Source organism: Acipenser ruthenus, chromosome 25 (assembly GCF_902713425.1).
Source record: "Acipenser ruthenus chromosome 25, fAciRut3.2 maternal haplotype, whole genome shotgun sequence".
NCBI classification, from domain to species: domain Eukaryota; kingdom Metazoa; phylum Chordata; class Actinopteri; order Acipenseriformes; family Acipenseridae; genus Acipenser; species Acipenser ruthenus.
The window spans coordinates 24,187,567-24,209,119 of record NC_081213.1 but is presented as its reverse complement, the minus strand read 5'-3'; the positions used below and the strand labels follow the sequence as shown (position 1 = coordinate 24,209,119).

General features: G+C 38.2%; 3 protein-coding genes and 1 long non-coding RNA gene across 4 annotated transcripts in view; 2 read left to right on the top strand and 2 right to left on the bottom strand.

The window, feature by feature from the left end:
* Positions 1 to 1,848, top strand: part of LOC117971373 (stabilin-1-like) — a 31,571-nt gene extending 29,723 nt beyond the window's left edge. Inside the window, exons 66-69 of the mRNA XM_058999913.1 lie at positions 111 to 215; positions 312 to 464; positions 819 to 932; positions 1,375 to 1,848. Of these exons, the coding sequence (XP_058855896.1) occupies positions 111 to 215; positions 312 to 464; positions 819 to 932; positions 1,375 to 1,422 (420 nt within the window). The 3' untranslated portion in view covers positions 1,423 to 1,848. The remainder of the gene's footprint in view (positions 1 to 110; positions 216 to 311; positions 465 to 818; positions 933 to 1,374) is intronic.
* A 1,075-nt stretch (positions 1,849 to 2,923) lies between these two features.
* On the top strand, positions 2,924 to 4,163 carry LOC131701518 (uncharacterized). Its single transcript, XR_009308848.1, has 2 exons — positions 2,924 to 3,146; positions 3,769 to 4,163. It is a non-coding gene; the product is annotated as an uncharacterized LOC131701518 (long non-coding RNA).
* A 2,413-nt stretch (positions 4,164 to 6,576) lies between these two features.
* LOC117414194 (5'-nucleotidase domain-containing protein 2-like) lies at positions 6,577 to 18,917 on the bottom strand. Its single transcript, XM_034023990.3, has 14 exons — positions 18,328 to 18,917; positions 16,856 to 17,040; positions 16,663 to 16,737; positions 16,482 to 16,537; positions 16,278 to 16,371; positions 15,945 to 16,073; positions 14,000 to 14,060; positions 12,923 to 13,025; positions 12,619 to 12,720; positions 12,356 to 12,437; positions 10,505 to 10,591; positions 9,189 to 9,329; positions 8,900 to 8,964; positions 6,577 to 8,720 (listed from the first exon to the last, which is right to left on the bottom strand). The coding sequence occupies exons 1-14, from the start codon at positions 18,593 to 18,595 to the stop codon at positions 8,459 to 8,461; spliced, it is 1,710 nt and encodes a 569-aa protein (XP_033879881.3). The 5' UTR covers positions 18,596 to 18,917; the 3' UTR covers positions 6,577 to 8,458.
* Positions 18,918 to 19,801: 884 nt separating this feature from the next.
* LOC117414195 (ubiquinol-cytochrome-c reductase complex assembly factor 5) lies at positions 19,802 to 20,512 on the bottom strand. Its single transcript, XM_058999739.1, has 2 exons — positions 20,398 to 20,512; positions 19,802 to 20,046 (listed from the first exon to the last, which is right to left on the bottom strand). The coding sequence occupies exons 1-2, from the start codon at positions 20,510 to 20,512 to the stop codon at positions 19,955 to 19,957; spliced, it is 207 nt and encodes a 68-aa protein (XP_058855722.1). The 3' UTR covers positions 19,802 to 19,954.
* Positions 20,513 to 21,553: the final 1,041 nt, after the last annotated feature.

The following is a 21,553-nucleotide window of genomic DNA, read 5'->3' as shown; positions in this document are numbered from 1 at the left end:
AAAATGCAATATATTTAAAACTGTATATTTAAATCATACCGCTATTAAAATGCAGTGATATGAAAAACAATAATCAATGCTCAAATAATGTTTGTTTGTTTTTTAAACAGGGTTCCAAACTAGTAAACGACCATCTGATTGTAGAGTGGGATATCCCTGCTTCCAATGGAATTCTCCACGTCATTGAAAGACCTTTGAAGGCCCCGCCTCCTCCAGTGAGTGCTCAGAGTTTAATGAAATCATGATTTCCTTTTTGGAAATGAACTCTGGAACGTAGAACTGCAACAAGAAACCTTGCTGTGTGTTTCCAGGTCCTGTCTGCTGTGGCTCCTGCCTCCCCTCACAGCTCTGCTGCAGTCGTCTCCACTGTCCTCGCGGTGTGTTTGCTGGCTGTGGCTGCTGGCGGGGCGCTCTACTTCTGCTTCAAACCCAAGAATGAGGGCTTTCACTTCCGCTATTTCAAGGTGTGTGCGCTTCTTAGGGTAATCATCATGACACAGATCAATTTTCAGCCTCTAAGATAGTGGTATACGTTTTCTTCAAGATCATTTTATTTGTAAATGCTTTTCTTGCCCTACCATTTCATCGCCAAACATCAGTAGTCCACATTACAAAACCACCAGATTATTGGTGTAATTGATTGGATGGGCATGGATGGGCAAGGATACAGAACCGTTCTCCAAGCCGCTACTTTACTGGCAAATGAAAATCCAAGCGGGAGGGCAGCAGGATGAGTAATTATTTATTTTTTCTCCTGGTGTAAATCCGAAATGTGTCCCTCTAAGTATTTACCCTCCCCCCAATTGCCTCTTGTTCAGGCGGACGAAGATGAAGACGATGGCATGCCCTCGCCAGCAGAAGGGAGATCTTCATTGGTTTCAGTACCGAATCCACTGTTCAGTGGTTACAATGCATTTACGGAACCTTTTGATGTAAGTCCTCTTCCAAGAACAACTTTTGAGATGCTCAAACAAATACAGGTTCAGCTTTCCACAGCAAGCAGGTGGGGACACCCAGGTGAGGGATGATGCTGTTGATTTGAGCTAGTGTTCCATTCTAGATAAAACAATGGAAGAAACAGCTGCTCTGTGGAGATTTGTGTAAGCAAGCAGCTGTTATAATGGCACATGAGCCCAATCAGCAGCATTGCCTCTCACCAGATCAGCAGGGGTGTATTTCAGGTATCTGTCAGGGTGGTGTGCTCAGATATTGTTTTTTTATACAGTACAGTAAGCCTGAAATCTACCTGCAGGTGACTATTTCATTTATTTTACAGTAATCGTTGATTGGGGCTCTAAAAACTAACAACTTTACTGAACTTTAAAGAAGACGGTTATCAGGAATGCTGACGTGCATATTTTTGTTTGCTTTCAGGAAACCACAGACATTGATTATTCAGACACTCAGAATATTCTTGGTTAGCCCAAACGATGCAAGAAAATCTCAAATCCCTGCCCGGTGGCCTGTTGTCAGATAAGTTTCTAGTCTCAAGGCCTAGATGGTGGAACCACAGAGTGCATATACGGGTATTTTAAAACAAAGTAATTAGGACATGACTACTAATACTACTATTTCAAGAGAGATCTGAGGATCGATGGGGAAGCTACACTACTGATAAATGATTAGACACAGCTTTGAAAAACAGTTTACACTAAAAACATTAAGCACTTGTACTTTGTCATTGCAATACTAAGATATTCTGTGCATTTTCATAAGACATTACAAATGAATTAAAACTGGAACGTTGTTTTTCTGGTGAAATTAATATACAATTGTGTTGGTCGTTTTGTTTGAACAAATGCATTATTAAAAGTTTGATGTACTAATAAAAGTATTAAAGCTGTAGAAGTTTTTGCTAATGCTTTTTTTATTCCATATATTGCAGAAATTAAGATTCTCCTTCTCAGTGTACAGCATCTACCTTGTTTCTCCAAATACTGTCTCAGCTTCTTAAAATAATTATTGGACTTCTGCTTCTTACTGGTAATAGGTTTTAAAAAGTTGTTCTTGGGAGTTAAAAGCAGTTGTCATGAACTTGTTTGATGTGTTTAATTCAGGTAATGTTCTCCAGAGCACATAAACATGACTGACAGCATCCGTGAGGTGTTGCATTGCAGTGTTAGCAGATACAATACCCATTACACAAAGAGGTGAACCAGAACTTCCACAATACAGTGCACACGCGGAGGTTAGCAGCAGCAAGAGACCACCTGTGTGTGCATCTAAAGGGATTAACGATCTATCACCATATAAATGAATCATATTTAAACAAGAAGCCAAACAGAGGTGCAATAAGCAGAAGAATGCAAAATACGTTTTTTATTCTTAAAATAACCTGGCTTTAAATTTTTTTTTTTTTTTTTTTTACAGTGCTGTGCATGTAATAAAACGTTTTTGTTGCCAACTAAAAGACTAGAAAAGGGTCAATCAAAACTGACAGATGATTGAAGCAGAAGAGATTTAAATAGGGGGGAAAAAATTCAAGATACAGTCATTAGAATAAGTTTGACGCTTCAAAACCTATAGCTTGTCACGGCAGATGTATTGCGTTGTTTATTTGTATTACTAATGTAAAAACAGTCACATTTAAATATAATCCAATACAAGAAAGGTACCAAAAAGCTGTTAAATTTGGTTTACGTGACAAAATATCCCAGTACAGCTATTGCTTGTGTTGCTTGTAAAAGTTGATTTGCAGATTCAAAAAAAAAGAAAGAAATTAATTCCTTTGTGAGAAAATTAGGAGTCAGGTACTTAATGTAGCTTGTTTTTATCAAATCGGATTGTTGAAGGCAAGATGTAACAGTTTCACTTCCTCAACGCAGGTTTAGGGTTTATTAAAAAATAGTTATGTTTGCACAGAGGGTTAAAGTTAATCCGAGTAATTTCAAAGGGATTTTAAACGGTCTCCAGATTTAAAAAAAAAAAAAATAATTCACGGAATGGCCACACGATGGCAGCATTGGATAAGAAATGAAAGCTAAAGCCTGTTCTGTCTCGATGGAGTTCACTACCTGCACTACCCATTGTAAACAGCAGAGGGCACCGCAACAGCTTGCCAGAGCCGCACTGAAGAAGGAAGCCAAGCGAGGAGGCTTTTGCTATTGTTTTGCCAAGATTACGATGGACAGAGCTCGTTAAACCAGGTGAATGCACCCGTTTATTATTATATTATTCTGTGCAGCGATTGTTGTTGAATTCTGCATTGTCAATGACAAATTAGCGTCCGTATCTACTTATGATATCAACTTATTAACAAACAAAAGTCAACAATATATTCGACTGGTGATTTTGTATTATTTTATATAATGTTGTATCGGTCGCTCCCACATGTTTCATTTCATTACATTTTGGTAAAATATAACATAAGTGAACTAGCTATTTATTCGTGTTGTAGTTTTCCCCGCTGTATGTTTACATATAACGTAAATATATGTACATGCTTTACATTTACTTTTGCAGGCATTTACATCCTTTAAATGAACTATAATCCTCGTGTTTATTAAAAACTCAAATATTTGCTAAATTAGCATGTTTTTTTTGTAAAACTAACATTAGTGCTTTAGGAAATATCATCTTCATGATTTATGAATGGTGAAAAATGTTCTACACAATATAGTATTCATTCGTCAGCTTTGCTCTAGTACTTGAAGTTTGGCACTGTGTTATTTGGAGGGCGCCCCACACTGTAGGAACTGTCATGTATTGATAATTCAGCATTGTGCATTGCAACTCCAGTGAATAGATTTTTCTTTTTTTATTGCACAGGTTGCTGTTCATTCCAGAGGCAATGCAACGCTCCCTGTGCAATCCCTAGTGAAGACCGGTGACTTTGCACAGCCAGGATGTGAACCTGCACCCTGATTCCCGTACTACTCCCCTGGTGCTCCCTGCTTAAGAGATTTAAAAGAAAAAAAGAAAGAAATTGATAACTGCAGAGTTGTGTGATGAAAATATTATCCAGTCTCAATCTACTCCTATACATTGTACAAATAATTAATTCAAGTACTAGTTAGCATTTTACAAGGGTGCAAGTTCTTTTCTGGTTGGCTTAGTTGGTAGAGCATTGGACTCTGATTCATAGGGTGTTGGTTCAAGTCCCAGATGAGGCACAAGTGTTAATCCCTCGTTTTCAAAAATATTGTTTAATTTATCTTAAATAATCGAGTGTCACAAATGAAACTAAATTGAGAATCCCTAGGTCCATATCACAAAATGTAATAATGTTTTCACAGAGCTAGGGAGCCAACTGGCTGGTTAGCTCTGTTGGTAGAGCATGGGTTTCTAATCCCCTGGCTAGTGGGTTCAAACCCCATGTTAGGGGCATGTGTTTTTCTTTACCCTTTTTGGTAGACTCAGTTTTACAGAATGGGACAAGGTGTCAGTGGTCTTAAGCATAAAAACAATAATATAAAGAGTTCACAATGGTAGACTTACACATGGAGGCAAGTGGTGGTTTGATAATTCACTAGTATATTGTGCTTGGGTTAATTGGTTAATTTCGTATATATTCAACGAAAAAGCAACATCTGCTATAGAAACAAGATGGCACAGTGGGCTAATTCACTGCAATGCTGTGTTTTTCATGCTTTGGGTTACTGGGTTCAAATCCAGCAGATTCCTCCCTTTATTTTCCACAAATTGGTTCATTGACCTTATATTCAGTGTGAAACCGAGCTTTCCTGTGGGAGCTGGTGGCGCAGTGGTTAAGGCTGCTGCCTCCTCTCCCTGAAGACGGTGGTTCGAATCCAGCTCCTGGTAAGTTCCAGAGGTAAGTAATGATGTTGGTTGTAAGTAATGATGTCGGTTGTGTTTCCACAGATGGAGGAGGAGGAGGAGGTAGTGGCAGCAGTGGTGGAAGCAGGAGAGGACAGAAAGGGGGGGGTCTGGCCCCCCCGCCTGGGAGGAGAGTGCCAGGTTGGGGTGTTGCTACTGGAGTGAAAAGAAATGTGACTAAAGTGTTGTTTAGTTTGAGTCCCCGTGAGCATTCTACAACTGTCTTAATTTATATGTGGTCTCTTTTACTATCATAGTATGTTGGTTTATTGATTATGATAGTAAAAGAGACCACATATAAATTAAGACAGTTGTAGAATGCTCACGGGGACTCAAACTAAACAACACTTTAGTCACATTTCTTTTCACTCCGGTAGCAACACCCCAACCAGCCACTCTCCTCCCAGGCGGGGGGGCCAGACCCCCCCCTTTCTGTCCTCTCCTGCCTCCACCGCTACTGCTGCCTCCTCCTCCTCCCACCACCATCTGTGGAAACACAACCGACATCATTACTTACCTCTGGAACTTACCGGGAGCTGGATTCGAACCGCCGTCTTCGGGGAGAGGAGGCAGTGGCCTTAACCACTGCGCCACCAGCTCCCACAGGAAATCTTGGTTTCACACTGAACATAAGGTCAATGAACCAATTTGTGGAAAATAAAGGGAGGAATCTGCTGGATTTGAACCCAGTGCCCAAAGGTTGAGCAGCACAGCATGCTAGTGAATTAGCCCACTGCACCACCTGGCTTCATGTAAGTTTAGCAGTCTAAGTTTGTATATGAAATTAACTTCCTTTTTCAGAGTGCGCACACGTTGAGAATCGTGGATCTTTTTGCACAATTGCAGTGTTTCATGTCACTGCAGAGAGGAGGGATTATCAAACCCAAACCTATTACACAGTAGGTCTATGCAGAAATAATTGTACTTCTAGCAGGGTTGACTTAGTTGAAAGTTTCTTCGTGCTGAAACAGTAAAAGTTGGATGCTTTTCTTGACATTCCATTATGAAGTAAACTTTCATACCCTCTACTACTGTACTACCTCCACTTTGAATTCATTATTACTGATGAAACAGCATGTGCAACAATCCTTCCTAAATAGGCAAAGTTAACTGCTGTTCAGGTGTCAACATGCCTTGGCATTACCTGCAACCACTCGGGCGTCTGTGACCAAAGCAGGAAAATAACCTTGATTTATGGGCTTTGCGTGAGTGAAGTTAGAAATGGGTTTTAAGATCCCAGGAAGGGAAATGGAAGATTATCAAGGAAAGCTACCCCTTTAGAGCAAGGGCAGCCGTTATGATCAAGGACAGGCGAAGGATCATGAAAGGGCTTTAAATGGTTTTAAGTAATAGTTGAAAGTTTGAAAAAAGTTATACAGTATGTTTGTGTATGTGTACCTGCGATTATTGCTTGGTTATTTAGAATAAATAGAGTAAGCATGTTGGTGTATTTCATTGTTTATGTATACCCTTTTAGGGCTTGTTATTGTTATTATGACTTATTGTTTTATTAGAATATAAATATTAAAGAAATATACATTTTGTTTGAACACGTGCATTATTAAATGACTTACTAATAAAAGTATTAAAGCTTTGGAAGTTGTTTGCTAATGTTTTTTTTTTATTCCATATATTGCAGAAATTAAGATTCTCCTTCTCAGTGTACAGCATCTACCTTGTTTCTCCAAATACTGTCTCAGCTTCTTAAAATAATTATTGGACTTCTGATTCTTACAGGTAATAGGTTTTAAAAAGTTGTTCTTGGGAGTTAAAAGCAGTTGTCATTGACTGAAACACAAACTTGTTTGATGTTTTTAATTCAGGTAATGTTCTCCAGAGCACATAAACATGACTGACAGCATCCGTGAGGTGTTGCACTGCAGTGTTAGCAGATACAATACCCATTACACAAAGAGGTGAACCAGAACTTCCACAATACAGTGCACACGCGGAGGTTAGCAGCAGCAAGAGACCACCTGTGTGTGCATCTAAGGATCTATCACCATATAAATGCATCATATTTAAACAAGAAGCACAACAGAGGATTATCTCAGTGCAATGCACAGTACATGACAAGGAGAAGATGAATGTAAAATAAGTGCTTTGTAATTTAACCTGTCTTTAGATTATGTATTTTTTACAGTATTATGCATGTAAAACACATTTCTCTAGCCAAAGGTAACATTTTTATAGGTTAACTTTGTCAGGATACACTTCATCAAATCTAAACAGCTGAGCCAGGGAACTCAGGATAAAGTGAAAATGTGTGACAGCGGAAGGAATTTTATTTAAAAAAAAAATTAAAACAGCTCACAGAAATCAGCACAACATGCATATACTGCTAAGATACATAAAAAAACAGCATGCTCTCTGCTCTGTATAATAACTGGTACAGTAGTCTCCGGCTAAGAGAACAGCCCTCGGGAAGCAAGCAAAGTGTTCTCTAGGACTGAGTTGACCACCAGACACAATATGAATAAATAAATAAATAAATAAATAAATACGTATTACTTGTCATGTCATTTGAAAATATTGAATAAACCATTTGAATTTAAGTTTGATAACGATGAGTTATCAGGCTACAAAACAGTGCTGTATCAGTTGCGAACGAATCGCCAGCGGTGCCAAAAAGGTGTTCTTTTAAGCAAAGTTCCTGTTCCTTTAGCCGGAGCATTTACAATGGGAGGTGTTCCTATATGCAGAGACTGCTGTACCAGAAAATGTTTGATAACTGAGTCTTATGATTGTGCTTCAAGCTTATGTTGTGTAGGCAGAATTTTTTTCTTAACAAATGTACTCGCCACGCTGAATTTACAAAATTGGCCAGACTAAGACAATAAGTGCTGGTAGAAGAGTCTTCTTAATGTTCCCTCTCCTGTAAGTCTTCAGATAAGTAGCACCAATGTGCAGAAACTAGTTTATTCCAGTGAAGGGATCTAGTCAAATATATTATAGTGTGGTGACCCTTTTCCCTTTTCTGAAAACAATTATTTTCTCATAAACTGTCATTTTATTTAACCATTTTAAATGGTTAGGTTTAAAATTACAAACTTCCTATTCAAATTAGACATTTGATAAAACCATGGTGCAAAACCAACCATGTTACGGTACTAGTTTATATCAGCATTAAATGCATGGCAATTCATGATTTTAGAAAAGAGGCACTTTTCTAAATTTCAAAACTACATTGACTGGAATTTTACCAGCTATATATATATATATTATATTATATATATATATTTAAAAAAATAAAAATAAAATAAACACTGACATAATTATCATAAAGTAGCTTAAAATACAACTTCCAAAAAAAGAACGATCTTTAGAAACTAACCTAATTTATTGTCTGTTTCACAAGAACTCCGGTGAAATTCTTCAATCAAGAATTATTTGTTTCTAATACTACACACAGGTCCTTTTAAGACTGGACTGAAGCAAGGATCATGCGTATCTCTTATGGTTTCTGTCATTATACAGTAACACACAGCTCTCCCTGTTCTTTAATATTTAACAGTAAAGAGCTGTAAGAAGCTACCTTCAGGTGTCTAGGCTGGCCTAGATCTATCACACAGTAGCATATTGTGATTGGATTTGAAAGAGGAGGCAGGAGAGACATACACAGTCATTCCCTATCCATATTGACTGCTTTACACTGATCTGAATGCCTGTCCCTCTCACACCTTTACCGGATGTGCACCATCTCCTCCAGGAAGGGCGTTTTCATGCAGCCAGTGCAGAGCTGGTCCATCCAGAGGGGGGCCTCGTGCTGCAGGGGGGTGCGCCGGGGGTAGAAGGTGAATTGCAGGTCGTAGTTGAGCAGGCAGCTGATGGAGGCCATGTAGAGGTCTGAGAAGCGGCACAGCCTCCGGGAGAAATAGGTGGGGTTGTGGTAGGTCCTGAAAATACTTCCAAACTGAGGATTGAACAGGTTCTTTGTCACAGACCTGTGGATGGAAGAGGGTCTTTGTAACTGGTGAATGCGTTAGACTTTCTATTTAGGAAAAATAGAGGAGATGCCGTTCTTTTTTTTTTTTTTTTGTATTAATAATTTTAACAGCCTGCGTAACACACATACAACAGGAGTGATGGTAGCAGTCTTGAGATCTATAGGCCTATGGCTTACCTCAGCTCATGTCTCTCCTTCATCCATTCCAGCAAAATTGTTTGCGATTCAGCATCCTGATGCACCTGAAGGAATAAACCATGCTTAAAAAAATAACAAAAAGACAACACACAGCTCTCTCTCAAGCAGGACGATCAAGATTTCTTTTGTAGTCTGCAGTCTGCATTAAATCCCATCACCTGTCTCTAAATCAAAACTGATAGACAGACACTGGAGAGATACAGTAATGAGAGCAGGCCTGACTCAGCTTGTCATGACAGGTGTGTTCTGGGGTCTCTTCCTACTGTACCTGCATCCTCTCAAGCAGGCCGGTGAGGGCTTGCAGCCAGGTCAAGGTGTGCAAGTACTGCTCAGTGTTTACAATCCGGATCTCCGTGTGCAGCTCGGGGACGATCGCTCCTGTTCTCCAGCCGTGTCGAAGCATCAGATCCTGCACCAAAACAAAGAGTCAAGCTCTCGTTTCAGTCTGACTTTGATATCTAAGAAGCGGCAGTACTTGGTGTTTGACATTAGTTTAAAGGAATTCCTCAAGTAGTAATGGATTATTTTACTATAGGAAGATACACGCAGCAGTCTTACTCAATATGTTCCTTTAGTTATCTGGCTTCCTCAAAAAGGCAAACATTTGGCAGCAAACCAAATATAAACAGAACTGATGTTTACCAGACATATACTGTACTGTACTGTAGTTACTACTTGATTGCAACAAAAAGTCCGTCCATATCAAACTCATTACTTAACGTACATCAATATGGGGAGGTCTGTCCATGCAGAGGTCAGCTTTGTTAAAGGAAAATAAACAGCGATTCATTAGGGGCCAGTTCGTTTATTCAACTTTTGAACTTTCTTTCTCTTCCCAGCTTAAAACTGCTAGATGTGTAACATCTGGCACAACCTTTGCATACGGTCACTTTCACACGGGAACCACATGACATGTAAAACATGCTACACACAGGAACACATCATTATACAGTACTGCAGAAGAAAAGCAGCAAACATTAGGATGTTCAATGAAGCTATTGGAGTCTGAGTTGGAGTCACTCGCTTTCTGTACCGACATATTGGAGTTCTTTTATTAGACAGATTTTCTACATTTAGCTCACATCCTCCTCCTGCAAAGCAGACACCAGTGCTAAAATGGGAAAGCATAACGATAGAAACAAAAAATACTAAATATCGAAAACCAACCTCCACAATGACAAAAAGGGAGAAAGGCCTTTTAAATTCCATAAATGTCAATATATATATATATATATATATATATATATATATATATATATATATATATATATATATAGTTTTCATTTCAATGTTATGCTTGAAGGTCAGCACATGCCTGGGAGGCTAGCCTGTTTGAGATAGAACCTTGAACTGTCCTGTTTATTTTCAACAATAAAATATATATGAGAATGCATTGAACTCACTGAACACTTGCTTAACAAGTCCTTTAAGGTATAATAATTTTGGATCACAACAAATTTGTGAAGTATGCTAAACAATTAATGAAAACATGCACAATTTATTTCACCAGTCCAATCCCAGTATACTCCATAAACAGAAACTCAGGTCCAGTCAGGCAGCCGTTTTGCACAGTACCGTACTTACTGCCAGATCGCTGTAAAGATGGTCTCCAAAATAAAGCACCTTTGATCCTCTCCAGCCCGTCACGTGGATGAAATCAAACAGGTTACCCTGCATAGAAAACGAGAGTGATTATTTCTGATCTGGCTGCTCTCACACTCATTCTACTGCAACGGGTACAGAACATAGAGACAGTTCTGTTGTTTGAGTTTGATTTTGTATTTTCAGAAGCAAAGAGCATTGCATACAATTGCACATTTTACATGACTATTTTTATTATTTCAATAATTCTAGGCCTAAAATATAGAATCTCAAATGATGTGTCTGTGCAGCGAAAGGTCTTCCAATGACAAAGACAACATACATTTTCTCGATGTCACAGAATAAATAAAAAAATCTAAAACATGATCAAATTTCTTCAAGTCAACACTGCAGTAAACAAACCTAATAAACTGCTGTGGAGTTCAAACCATCTAAAGTATTTTAATAATTAAAGCAATGACCAACACAATATTAAAACACATTTTACAACAGGTTCATACCCCACTAAATCACACAGACACTTTCCCAACCCCAGCTCTAAAACCATGCCCCCTGAGGATAGCATTGAATATTTGCAGTAGTTATTTGCAGACGCTTGTGAGTTAAATGCAACTTGGCCTGCAATTCCACGTGATGAGTCATCCAGTCACCTTTGCCAAGTCAGACAGACATTTCCAGAAACATTTTGACTTTCCAATAAGGACAGAGCATGTCACGTATTGATTTGTGTAATATGCCCATGCTAAGGCTAAAAACCTATACTTGTATTGATATGTCTGTATAACATATCACAATGGAACCACTCAATGCAATATTAATGAGTGTGTTACTCAATTTCGGACGATAACCGGGAACGATTTACTGGGAAGAGCTTTCCTTGTGTGTTTGCTGGGCTGTGCTGCATAAGGCCTCTTATTTCAAATACATACTGAACTACCAGCCAGGTTACAGCCTCTTCACCGACAGACAGACTGATTTACCTGCTGAGTATTACCGTTTTATTATTTAATAGTCATTTAGCAGACGCTTTTATCCAAAGCAACTTAGAGACTAGGGAGTGAACTATGCATCAACAACTGCTGCAGAGGACGGAGCACAAAGTTAAGTGACTTGCTCAGGGTCACACGCGGTCAGTCAGTGGCTGAGCTGGGATTTGAACCGGGAACCTCCTGGTATCAAGCCCTTTTCTTTACCACTGGACCACCAAGCCTCCATAGCAAGATCCCACAGCTAAATACTACTAATAATAATAATATCCAAATACAGTTTAAATGGGCTGAAGTTGTATAAAAATCATCTGCAAAATTAGATTGCATGATTAAATGTGTTTCTTACTTGAGGTATCTTAAATCCTTCTAAAATCCTTTGTGAACTACTCTGTTCCAAATGGGGACAACGCAGTCATTTAAATACCACATCAGATTCCCACACATAAATGTCAACAACATGTTTATAGTTTCGAAATATTTTATCATTCCACAAGCATCACTGTACTTAAGCTACGGTCCACTGATTTTGAGTTTGTCCGTCCAAGTTTTATTAAACTAGAGGCAAACCTTGCTATAACAGCCACTGAAATCAATTACATTCTGACAAAATCCAGTCAAGTGCACCTAGTCTACTGTTCTTTCTTGTACACCAGTATCAAAAACACAAACCCGCTCACCGCCTTGCTTCTGAAACTGACATCATAAAGTTATGGGAGTTTATTTTACTGTTGTCTTTATTCCATGCTAAAACCCTGTCAAACTCCCCATAGATGGTGTGTAAATGAAAGACAGTATGCAAAGTGCATTGAGTGGTGCCGCTGCGTATGCAGCTCTCTTTACTCACCTGTCTATAGATCTGCCCTTTTTCCAACGTGCTGATTTTGTCCCAATGAAGGGATCCATTTTCATTGAGCCTCCTGAATGGTCTACGAAAAAGGAAAAGACAAAATGTAAAAATAAAAACGACGAGCTAGGAGGTGGCATGCTGTTTCCTGTAGCACCGCATGTAAAGGGCTGTACTTCATATGCAAGCAACATCAAAAGCAAAAAACGTATTCCCACCCCCCAAAAACTCTCAACAAATAGTTTGGAGAAAAAGTCACCTACTTGCGTCTGTCTGTGAAGAAGCTGGGTTTCTCAGCCTGGATGATAATCACATCAAAAAGATCGCGCCAGTTCCTCCCAACCATGAACTTCATCCCTTTATCACTGTCACAGCACAAAGAAACAGTCTGTCACATGTACAGCTGCTACAACGGGCTGTATTCCTATAGCCTCTACGGTGCACTTCGGTGGAACAGACATCACTTCATATTCACTCATTAGTATTAACAGATCTCTTAGTGTATACATTGATCTCTTTACCCTTCTTTGGTTTCAAATGCAATGTAAAAGCGAGCTGGTCACTCACACAAAACTGAAAGGACTGTTGGTTATGAGAAAGAGCTTCTTCCCATTATTCACCAGTCTGTTTAGGACAGCATATGTCTCATCCCCATGGAGAATGTATTTTTCTGAAAGACACACACAATGAAATGACCCCACTGTGCTGTAAATCAGCCTAATTATAAACAGTTTGGTAGCTACCACTCAGTTTCAGAACATGTATTTTTGGAGGACTGGGAGTTCTGTGGCACAATGGGTTCTATTGAGTTATCCTATCCTCAAGGCTGGTAATTGAGCATCTGCATATTATACAAATAAATACAAGTGGTTTTTAAAACAAACTTTCCAATTCCCACACACTCTCCCCAGAGACTACAATGGCCTCCAACCAGACCTTGAACTGGAATTTCACTCTGTGTGTGTAGAAGCAAGTTTGTTTCTTTATAAATGCAGTGCCGGGATCCCACAACTGACTGTTGTAACCTGTCCCGAATACAGATAAGCTAGGAGTTATTCTTACACTACTGCAACTAATGCTAACGTTGCCAGCAGGAGTCATGCGACAACGTCAGAATAGCTATCCAGAATAGCTGAACAGCCTCAAGTCGAGCATTTTTCTAAAAAAAAAAAAAACCTCTTTCAGCATGTAACTTTACATAAAGATAGCTACACATTAGTATTTTTGATAAGTCTTCTGGTCTGTTTTAAGTAGTTATCTTTCCAACACTACAAGAGCAGTCTGCAGAAAGAGCAATCTTTCATAGAGCTGTATACTTGTTTCCAGTGTTAAGAGTTTCAATATTTAACTAGTGTGGTGACTGGAAACAAGATGACCTTGTTTATTAACTGGGAATCTTGAATCTTAATGGGTTTATTTTTTAACTACCATAGACACATGCTTTATCAAGTTCTGTATATGTTTAATACATTTACATTTAAAAAGGCGCGTTTCCATAAGGGTACATATAAGGAATAATCTAGGATATTGGGCATCCTGTTGGAAGCCGAGTCTTGATAGGCTGAATGCTCCCGGTTACCTTGGCTCTTAGTCCGGAACTTGGGTTGGTACCTGTCTGACTAAGAGGAATGAGAGGTCACATACCCATATCCTTCTCTATCCATTCGTACATCAGTCCTTTCACATGAACATCCTTGATTGAATCCTGCAACAACACAAAGAAGCTGGTGTAACTGACCGACATGTTTAACTGTTCTTACATTTATATCAGCCACAACTTCAAGCACTCAGTCATAAAACCCAGAACCAAGGCATCACCTAAACACCTGTACAATCTATTTTGCTAACCCCTCTAAAATGACAATTTAAACAAAGTAGGCAATAGAACTGTAGGATTGGAAGTTCTTTCTAAACCAGACTAGGACTTGTACTGTATTGTTTAATGGAGTTGTTTCAGTAGAATTTGAAACCTATTGCTGTTGTTGACTGCAGACAATACAATCTGGTCGTGATTTGCTCTTTCTTGCCAAGAACATTCCAGTGAAAAAAGATGCACCTGTATTAACCCGACAGGTCTTCACTGGAGGATTGAATCAAAAAAATGGATTTGAACACAGGTGTGTTCTGGGCTCTCTCTTTTGTGTTGAATGAATAGCATTTGTATTCGTATCTATTTTAATTAGGCTCTCAGTCTCTCTCTGAAATACTCTCCTCAACTCAGTCCAGCTGACTTTATTAACTCTGACAGCTGACAGCCAGGAAAGAGTCCAGCACAGATACAATGTGTCCTAATCATTGCAAGACCTGACTGTGTTTGCCTGCTACTGTGTACAGCTATGGCCAAAGGTTTTGGATCACCCTATAGAATTAAGTAATTTTGCTTCTTAAAGTCATGATGTTAAATATCTAAATTATGTTCATTCTTATATATAGACTGTAAAAATATTCACACATGTAAATCAAGGACACTGTGATTGTTGAGATTCGGATATAGCCTTTCTATTGTTCATTTGAACTGATCAAGCATGAGAACACTGTGTACCTAAAGACATTTCATTCCATTTGCGCTTATCAAGCTGCTTTTTAGAACATGTTATCTACATAAAGCATGCCTTTGTTTGAATGCTGGCTCTGTCTTAGCTTATTTCTATTCAGACTGTTTTGTGACACTGTATTAATAAACAGAATGAACTAATTGCAGTTTAACCAGGACCACCTATTGTGAAAGAAAAACTCTCCGTCAATACTGTAATGGACAGTCATTTGAAAAAAAAAAAATATCTGAAATTGATTAGCAACGTAACAGTATAGCAATAACACAAATGTCACAAACAAATGAAAAGTCTGCAATGCCAATATACGAGAGTGCCTCTTCTTTGTTTTTCCTGGTTAGCCGGAGCAGGATGAATAGCACAAGAAAGTAAATGAAGGTACTGTGTCTGCAGCGTATCAACTTGTTCACAGCAACAGGAGGGAAAGCAAGCTTTATTTTATCATTACCAATTCATTAATTTAATGTCCTGACAGCGTCACAAAAGAAAGTAGCTTTCAGTGTCTAGCCTGCTATGCTACTGTACAGCTGCTGGCTGTCATTTAAAAAGGGAAGCGAGATTAAACACTATTTTGCTTAAAGGGAATGCCTAACTCGCTGTCAGGGTGGTGGTTGATTGATTTTATCAGTGGCTTATTTAGACAAACCAAGGCTCAACTAGGGTGCTGGCGACACCTTCCGATTTCCAGTCAAATTATTGAGGCAACCTCAAAATGACCGTAGCAGCCCATCAAAATCACCACAGCAATTTTCAAGAGTATCGACATAAAACACAAGAACCCTTCGTAAGACACATTAGCAGACTGCAATATAACATAATCTTGGGCTTGTGCGGTTTTTTTAAAAATAATCAGCACAATGTTCATTTTGCTTTTGCATCCACGTCATCAGCAAATTTAAGCAGAACTGTATTACTACTTAGTAGATATAAAAGATCTGTACATGCAAAATGAACTTAAGCAGTTTATATTGGGTAATACAGTGTAGTCTTATTCACAGAACCCATATCAGCTATATATAGCAGCAAGCAACACTCACAGTAACGTCTTTGTAGAGATGCCCCTGGTCAAACTCAATGTTGTGAGTGATGAAATAATCGTTAACAGAGGCCAGCAGAGTCATTTCAGGGAGGGAGAAAATATCCATGAACTGCTTAATGGAGGGACCCTAAAATACCAAAACACAATAAACGTGTGAGAAGTCAATGCCAGCCTGGGATTAATACTGGCATCAGAGCAGACGGTCTTCCCTGATCCTTCAGCTGGCATACAGATTACACAAACACATTCATTTCTGTCCAGAAGAATGGCAGTTTCAGCGCAATTAATCAAATATACACAAACTGAACAAGAAACAAAAGATGTCCAGTACCTTGCCATAGAAGTCGCTCATTTGGTATAGAGGGATGTGCTGGGTGCCTCCATACATTTCAATGACCTCCTCATCTGGCACTGGCGTGAGCCCTCTGCATTAAAAAATAAATAAATAGACAAGACATGGCTGAATAACCTGTCCCTGTGGTTTACAAGGAAGTCACACACATTAGCATATACAACCACAATTCCTTTTTTTTACCTATATGCTGTTCCAGACTGCACATAGTGGAAGGCGTCGATCTTCATCAGAAGGCTCTGTTTAGAGAAGGCTGTTGTCATTAATATACATATTGTATGTCTATCAAAATATACACAAATAAAAGACAAGTAGGATCAAGCCACGGCTGTGACTGTGCATTCTTAACATTTGGTACAGTTACCTTTTGCACATCATAGTGAAGACCCCTAATAGCAAAACTGGGAATATATTCATAGCTCCTAATGCCTTGCGGATACTGCAAAGGAAAAACATTACAAAGCATCAAAACAAGAGACGTATTTGACATGACCGGACACAAAGAATAGCACCAGCTGATACAACGTACTGGGCTAGTTCTAGGGTCTCTGCCCTACCTTGTACTGTTCAATGAGGATTTCTCTGGCTGTGTTGAAGATCATTGTATGTAAGAAACTAGAATACTGGGCCAGTGTGTAATCATAGTCAAAGCCATAGATCTCAATGTCCTGCAGACTGATCTCATTGTTTGCGTATATTGAGGCTGGATTGAGGAGGTTACACACACCAGGAGGAAGAAGATCTGAAACACAACACACACCCATTCTGAGGTTACCATTGACACTTCAAATAAACACAAGCATACATTTGAAAATCCACTAAACAAAGTGCTACTAGCAATGCCATTCAGCTCTCCATATTGGAAACAATAGCTGTTTAGAAAATCAAATCTAGTGTTTGAACCTACAGTACTCATGCCTGTTTTTTTTTTTTTCAACAGCTGTTCACACACATTGATTATTGTTAGATTTACTGTAATAGGTGTTGATTAACTCAGCTACAGTAACGACAGTGAGTCTAGCAGTTTCATGTCGGATCTGTAATCTGCTGACCCAATCTTCCTCCTGCTGCTGTGCACATTACAACGCCCTGCAGAATAGCCTTTTTGATACCAGGACAAAAGAAGGCCAAGCACAAATGCACAGCTCATTATTCTGGTCTGTCGGAGAGCAAGAAATACATTTGATGACATTCAAAATGATACCGATTCTGAAACATTGCTTTGCATTTTAATTCATGGTCCAATGATAAACAAAGAACATGACATTTGCTAAATGTCAACTGCTAAACTACAAATCATGAAATTCTATAGATACACACCCTTCTAGACTGGATATTATTATTACATTTCTTAGCAGACGCTCTTATCCAGGGCGACTTACAATTGTTACAAGATATCACATTATTTTTACATACAATTACCCATTTATACAGCTGAGTTTTTACTGGAGCAATCTAGGTAAAGTACCTTGCTCAAGGGTACAACAGCAGTGTCATACAATTAAATATAGAAGTCGTCAGGTTTTGCTCGATGTTGCTTTTCCTTTACTCATTTCCATTAATGCAACTTGGCATTAGCCTGCTGTGTTTATATATAGAAATTGAAAAGTTCCTAAGGTGTTTATTACAAAACGAATTAATATGCCAACTGCGTTTTTACTTTTTTGGCTATGGTACAGTAATCATTGTAATTAAATTATAAATGTATATTGGCAAATAAATAAATAAACAACAACAACAATAATAATGACAATATTAATATTAATAATAATATTAATATTAATAATAATATTAATAATAATAATAATAATAATAATAATAATAATAATAATAATAATAATAATAAATAAAGATGTAATTCGTTGTTAAAATAGCAATAAAAACACTAATAATATATATATATATTATATATATATATATATATATATATATTATATATATATATAAACTGTTACTGAAAGCATTTATTCAGTGCAACACACTTTATTTTCTGCTGCAAAAATCACATCTTGTGAGAATTTCCTCTTACCGCACACAAGCCTTTTCATCTCATTGTACCTTGCCCAGAGGTACGTTTTGTTGTCTGATTTCTCAAAGGCTGATCTTTTGCTAGAGACGCTCAGGTCGGAAGCTCTCTTCTGTTGATGCTGGTGGCAAGTACTACCATCAGTGTCCTTCCCTTCAGCACTTGGGCAGCTGACTTTCGTGTAGCCTTGGCATGCAGACACAAGCTGCACACGCGAATAACCCACCGCTTTCTGCTGCAAACCGAGAGACTTAAAAACTACAGCTGCCATTTGCTCTGTCAGTACGAACACAATTGTGCCACGTTCAGATGAACATTTATGCTTTGGTAAATTTCAGCTCAGCAGCACAAAACACAGCGTAGCAAACCCTTGACACTTCCCACCCCTCTCAAATTTTTTGGCTTGATTAATTAGATTCCAGCCGCGGTTCGTTTATAGCTCAGCAACCAATCAAAATGCGGCGCTTATCTTTCATCATCCAAACTGACTTTTAAGTTTGCTGATAAGGTACCACCTCCAACTCTCAGAAAACACATTGCCACTCCACAGAACCGGTGCCGTCTGGAAGTTGTAGTCGTGTAATGTCTTTACATTATTAACGATTACGGGCAATGCATTACAAAAAACTACAGTCCCCCAAAAGCCATCTCGACTGGGCTATTACCAGCACTGCAAGGAATTTTTCACAAAATGTCCAAAAACTTTACAAATATTTATCTAGATGTTTATTTGTTAATAAGACTTCTGGGTTACATTTGAAGTACAGATAATATCACTGCATTAAAAAGTTGCACCCTAGTGTACCTCACAATTGTATTTACAGTTCCAAAAACTATAAACAAAATTCCACTATTAACGTTTTAAGCCGCGGAGGGCGATATGGAAGCTATTTTACTTCTGGTTGCCATTATTATTATTATTATTATTGAATTATTGTGAACAGGTAGTCTAAGTGTCATTATTATTTACATATTTTAAAACAATCAATAGTTTGTTATTCTGGCAATGTAAACTTATTATAAAGTAATAATATACGTTGCCCCCCATCCGGTAAATATTCATAGTCGTGTTTTTCTTCTATTTAGATATAAAGGTTTTAGTTTTCTTTCTTATTTCATCATGTTTATATTAATGCATTTTGTCATTCTCCCTTAAAGTCAAGCTATAAAAAATACTACTAATCAAAAGGCAGTGGTCTACATAGGGAGTTTATTGTTGAACAATATTAATCTTAAAAGGTTTTAAACAGTGAGACTTTACAGTGTGAAATGTTACCCTCATACGCACTGAATCCATCCTTGGTTCTGTCTCTGCCATGCCTTTATTTTTTTCAGTGATGTAGCAAGTCAAAATGAAAGATACTGTGTACCTGAAATCTGATTGGGGTTGTGAATACACACTGGTGCCAGGCTTGGGTTACATGTCAACGACTTTCATTTAAAGATTGAAATGGAATATATATATAAAAAAAGGTAATTTTGTTTAGAACACGTGTTTATTGTCCATAGACTTGTTTAGAAAACATTCAGAAGCTAAACAGCTTAGACATTATTTTGGCTGTCGTGGCTTGAACACGAAACTTAAACAATGTAGGGCTGTACAATAACAACATATCACAGATTAGACCGTTCATTGATTTGTTTCCCCAGTTGAAGCAATCAGTCCATCCTCCAATCTCTGCTGGTATTCCCTCTCTGCTTGTTTTCTTCGGTAAACATCATCTAGGAGAAAACAAACAAACATTTCAGTTTTAAAATTCAGTTTGAACTGAATATCGAAGACATAAGCTTTTACATTTATCCAGTGTCATGGGGTTTGTATCCTTGAGCTCAATTCTAATAGTAGCTGGGATGGCTATGGATATTTCAAGCTAATTCATGTTCCGATATTGTTAACATAGTGTTCTAAAATATTTGACTTTTTAATTCCTAAATACGGTTAGTCTCGCAATAATACACGTAGGTGTAGGTATATTTATAAAATAGCAAATATATTCTCTTCAAGCAAATGGTGATACTTCTCACTGCCTCGTAACAAATAGTATAAACATTATAAGAACCACTAACACTTACAAAAAGTTTCTTTCCCGATTCTAACATTGATCATGATCCACTCCATCGTTCCTCCCAACACAAAAAAGAATGGGAGAAATCTGTATATCCCAAAACGCCTTCTCCCGGGAACCATAGACGTTTAAACCCCCGGTTGAACAGCATTTTTGTATTTTCTTCTGTATACTAATATGAACTAAATGCTACATTTTTGAACAGCGGGTCATTTCAAAACCCACAACAGGATTCAAACACGATCCTTGTACCTTACTTAGTTAATGTCCTCTGTCAACCGCTGACCCACGTCGAAAAAATAAACGCAGCGCTTCCTCCTGACGGCAGCTCAAAAGGGACAAAACCCCATTCGTTCACAACGCATAAGCTATATTGCGCAAACGATATTCTCCTGAAATTCGACGCTGATTTCAAAGCTTTTTTTTCTTTCGTTGAAAGAGCAAAGAAAACGTCGATTCCTCTACCCTGTTATTTCCGAGAAACATATCCCCGTCTCTAGAACCCTTTTTTTTCAAATTTGCTTTATACTTGCTCCTTTACGTAGATTATTCCACGTGTATTTCTGCTCCAAAATTCCTAATCTACATTATTATTTTTTGCTTCTACTAGTGAAAACAATTTGTCCCAGTCAGCTTTTAATAGCCCCAATTATTCCGATTAAAACTCACCTAAATATGTGTGAAAAACACAGTAATATCCAGCATAAATAAGACAGCTGGAAAGATGTATAGAATGCTGCTGGGTGCTATAGTAACCGCGAGTTGTGTCAGTGTTCTTTAACGCCCTCTTGTGAGTGTCCCACTTCCATTGTTTATGTTTTCAGCACTTACCCAATTGTTATACGAGAGTGTTGGGGTATTCTTTACTTAAGGAAAGCATCAAAACCTGGAGATGATTATCACACTTACCCATACATTTGGTGGATATATGCAATTAATAACAGCTCTAATTTTTCATTTACAGCTGTGGTAACATTTGCACATTTTAAATGACTGAGTTATTATCTAACTTGGCCTTTTTTCGCTTCACATTTTTGGTTGGATCACCATCCACCCCAAAACTTTCAATGCAAAGTAACTTTACTGAAAAGCCTACCCTTGGATAACTAATTAAATAGTTCCAGGGTCTTATACTGAAGAACACACCGAGATAGATATAGATT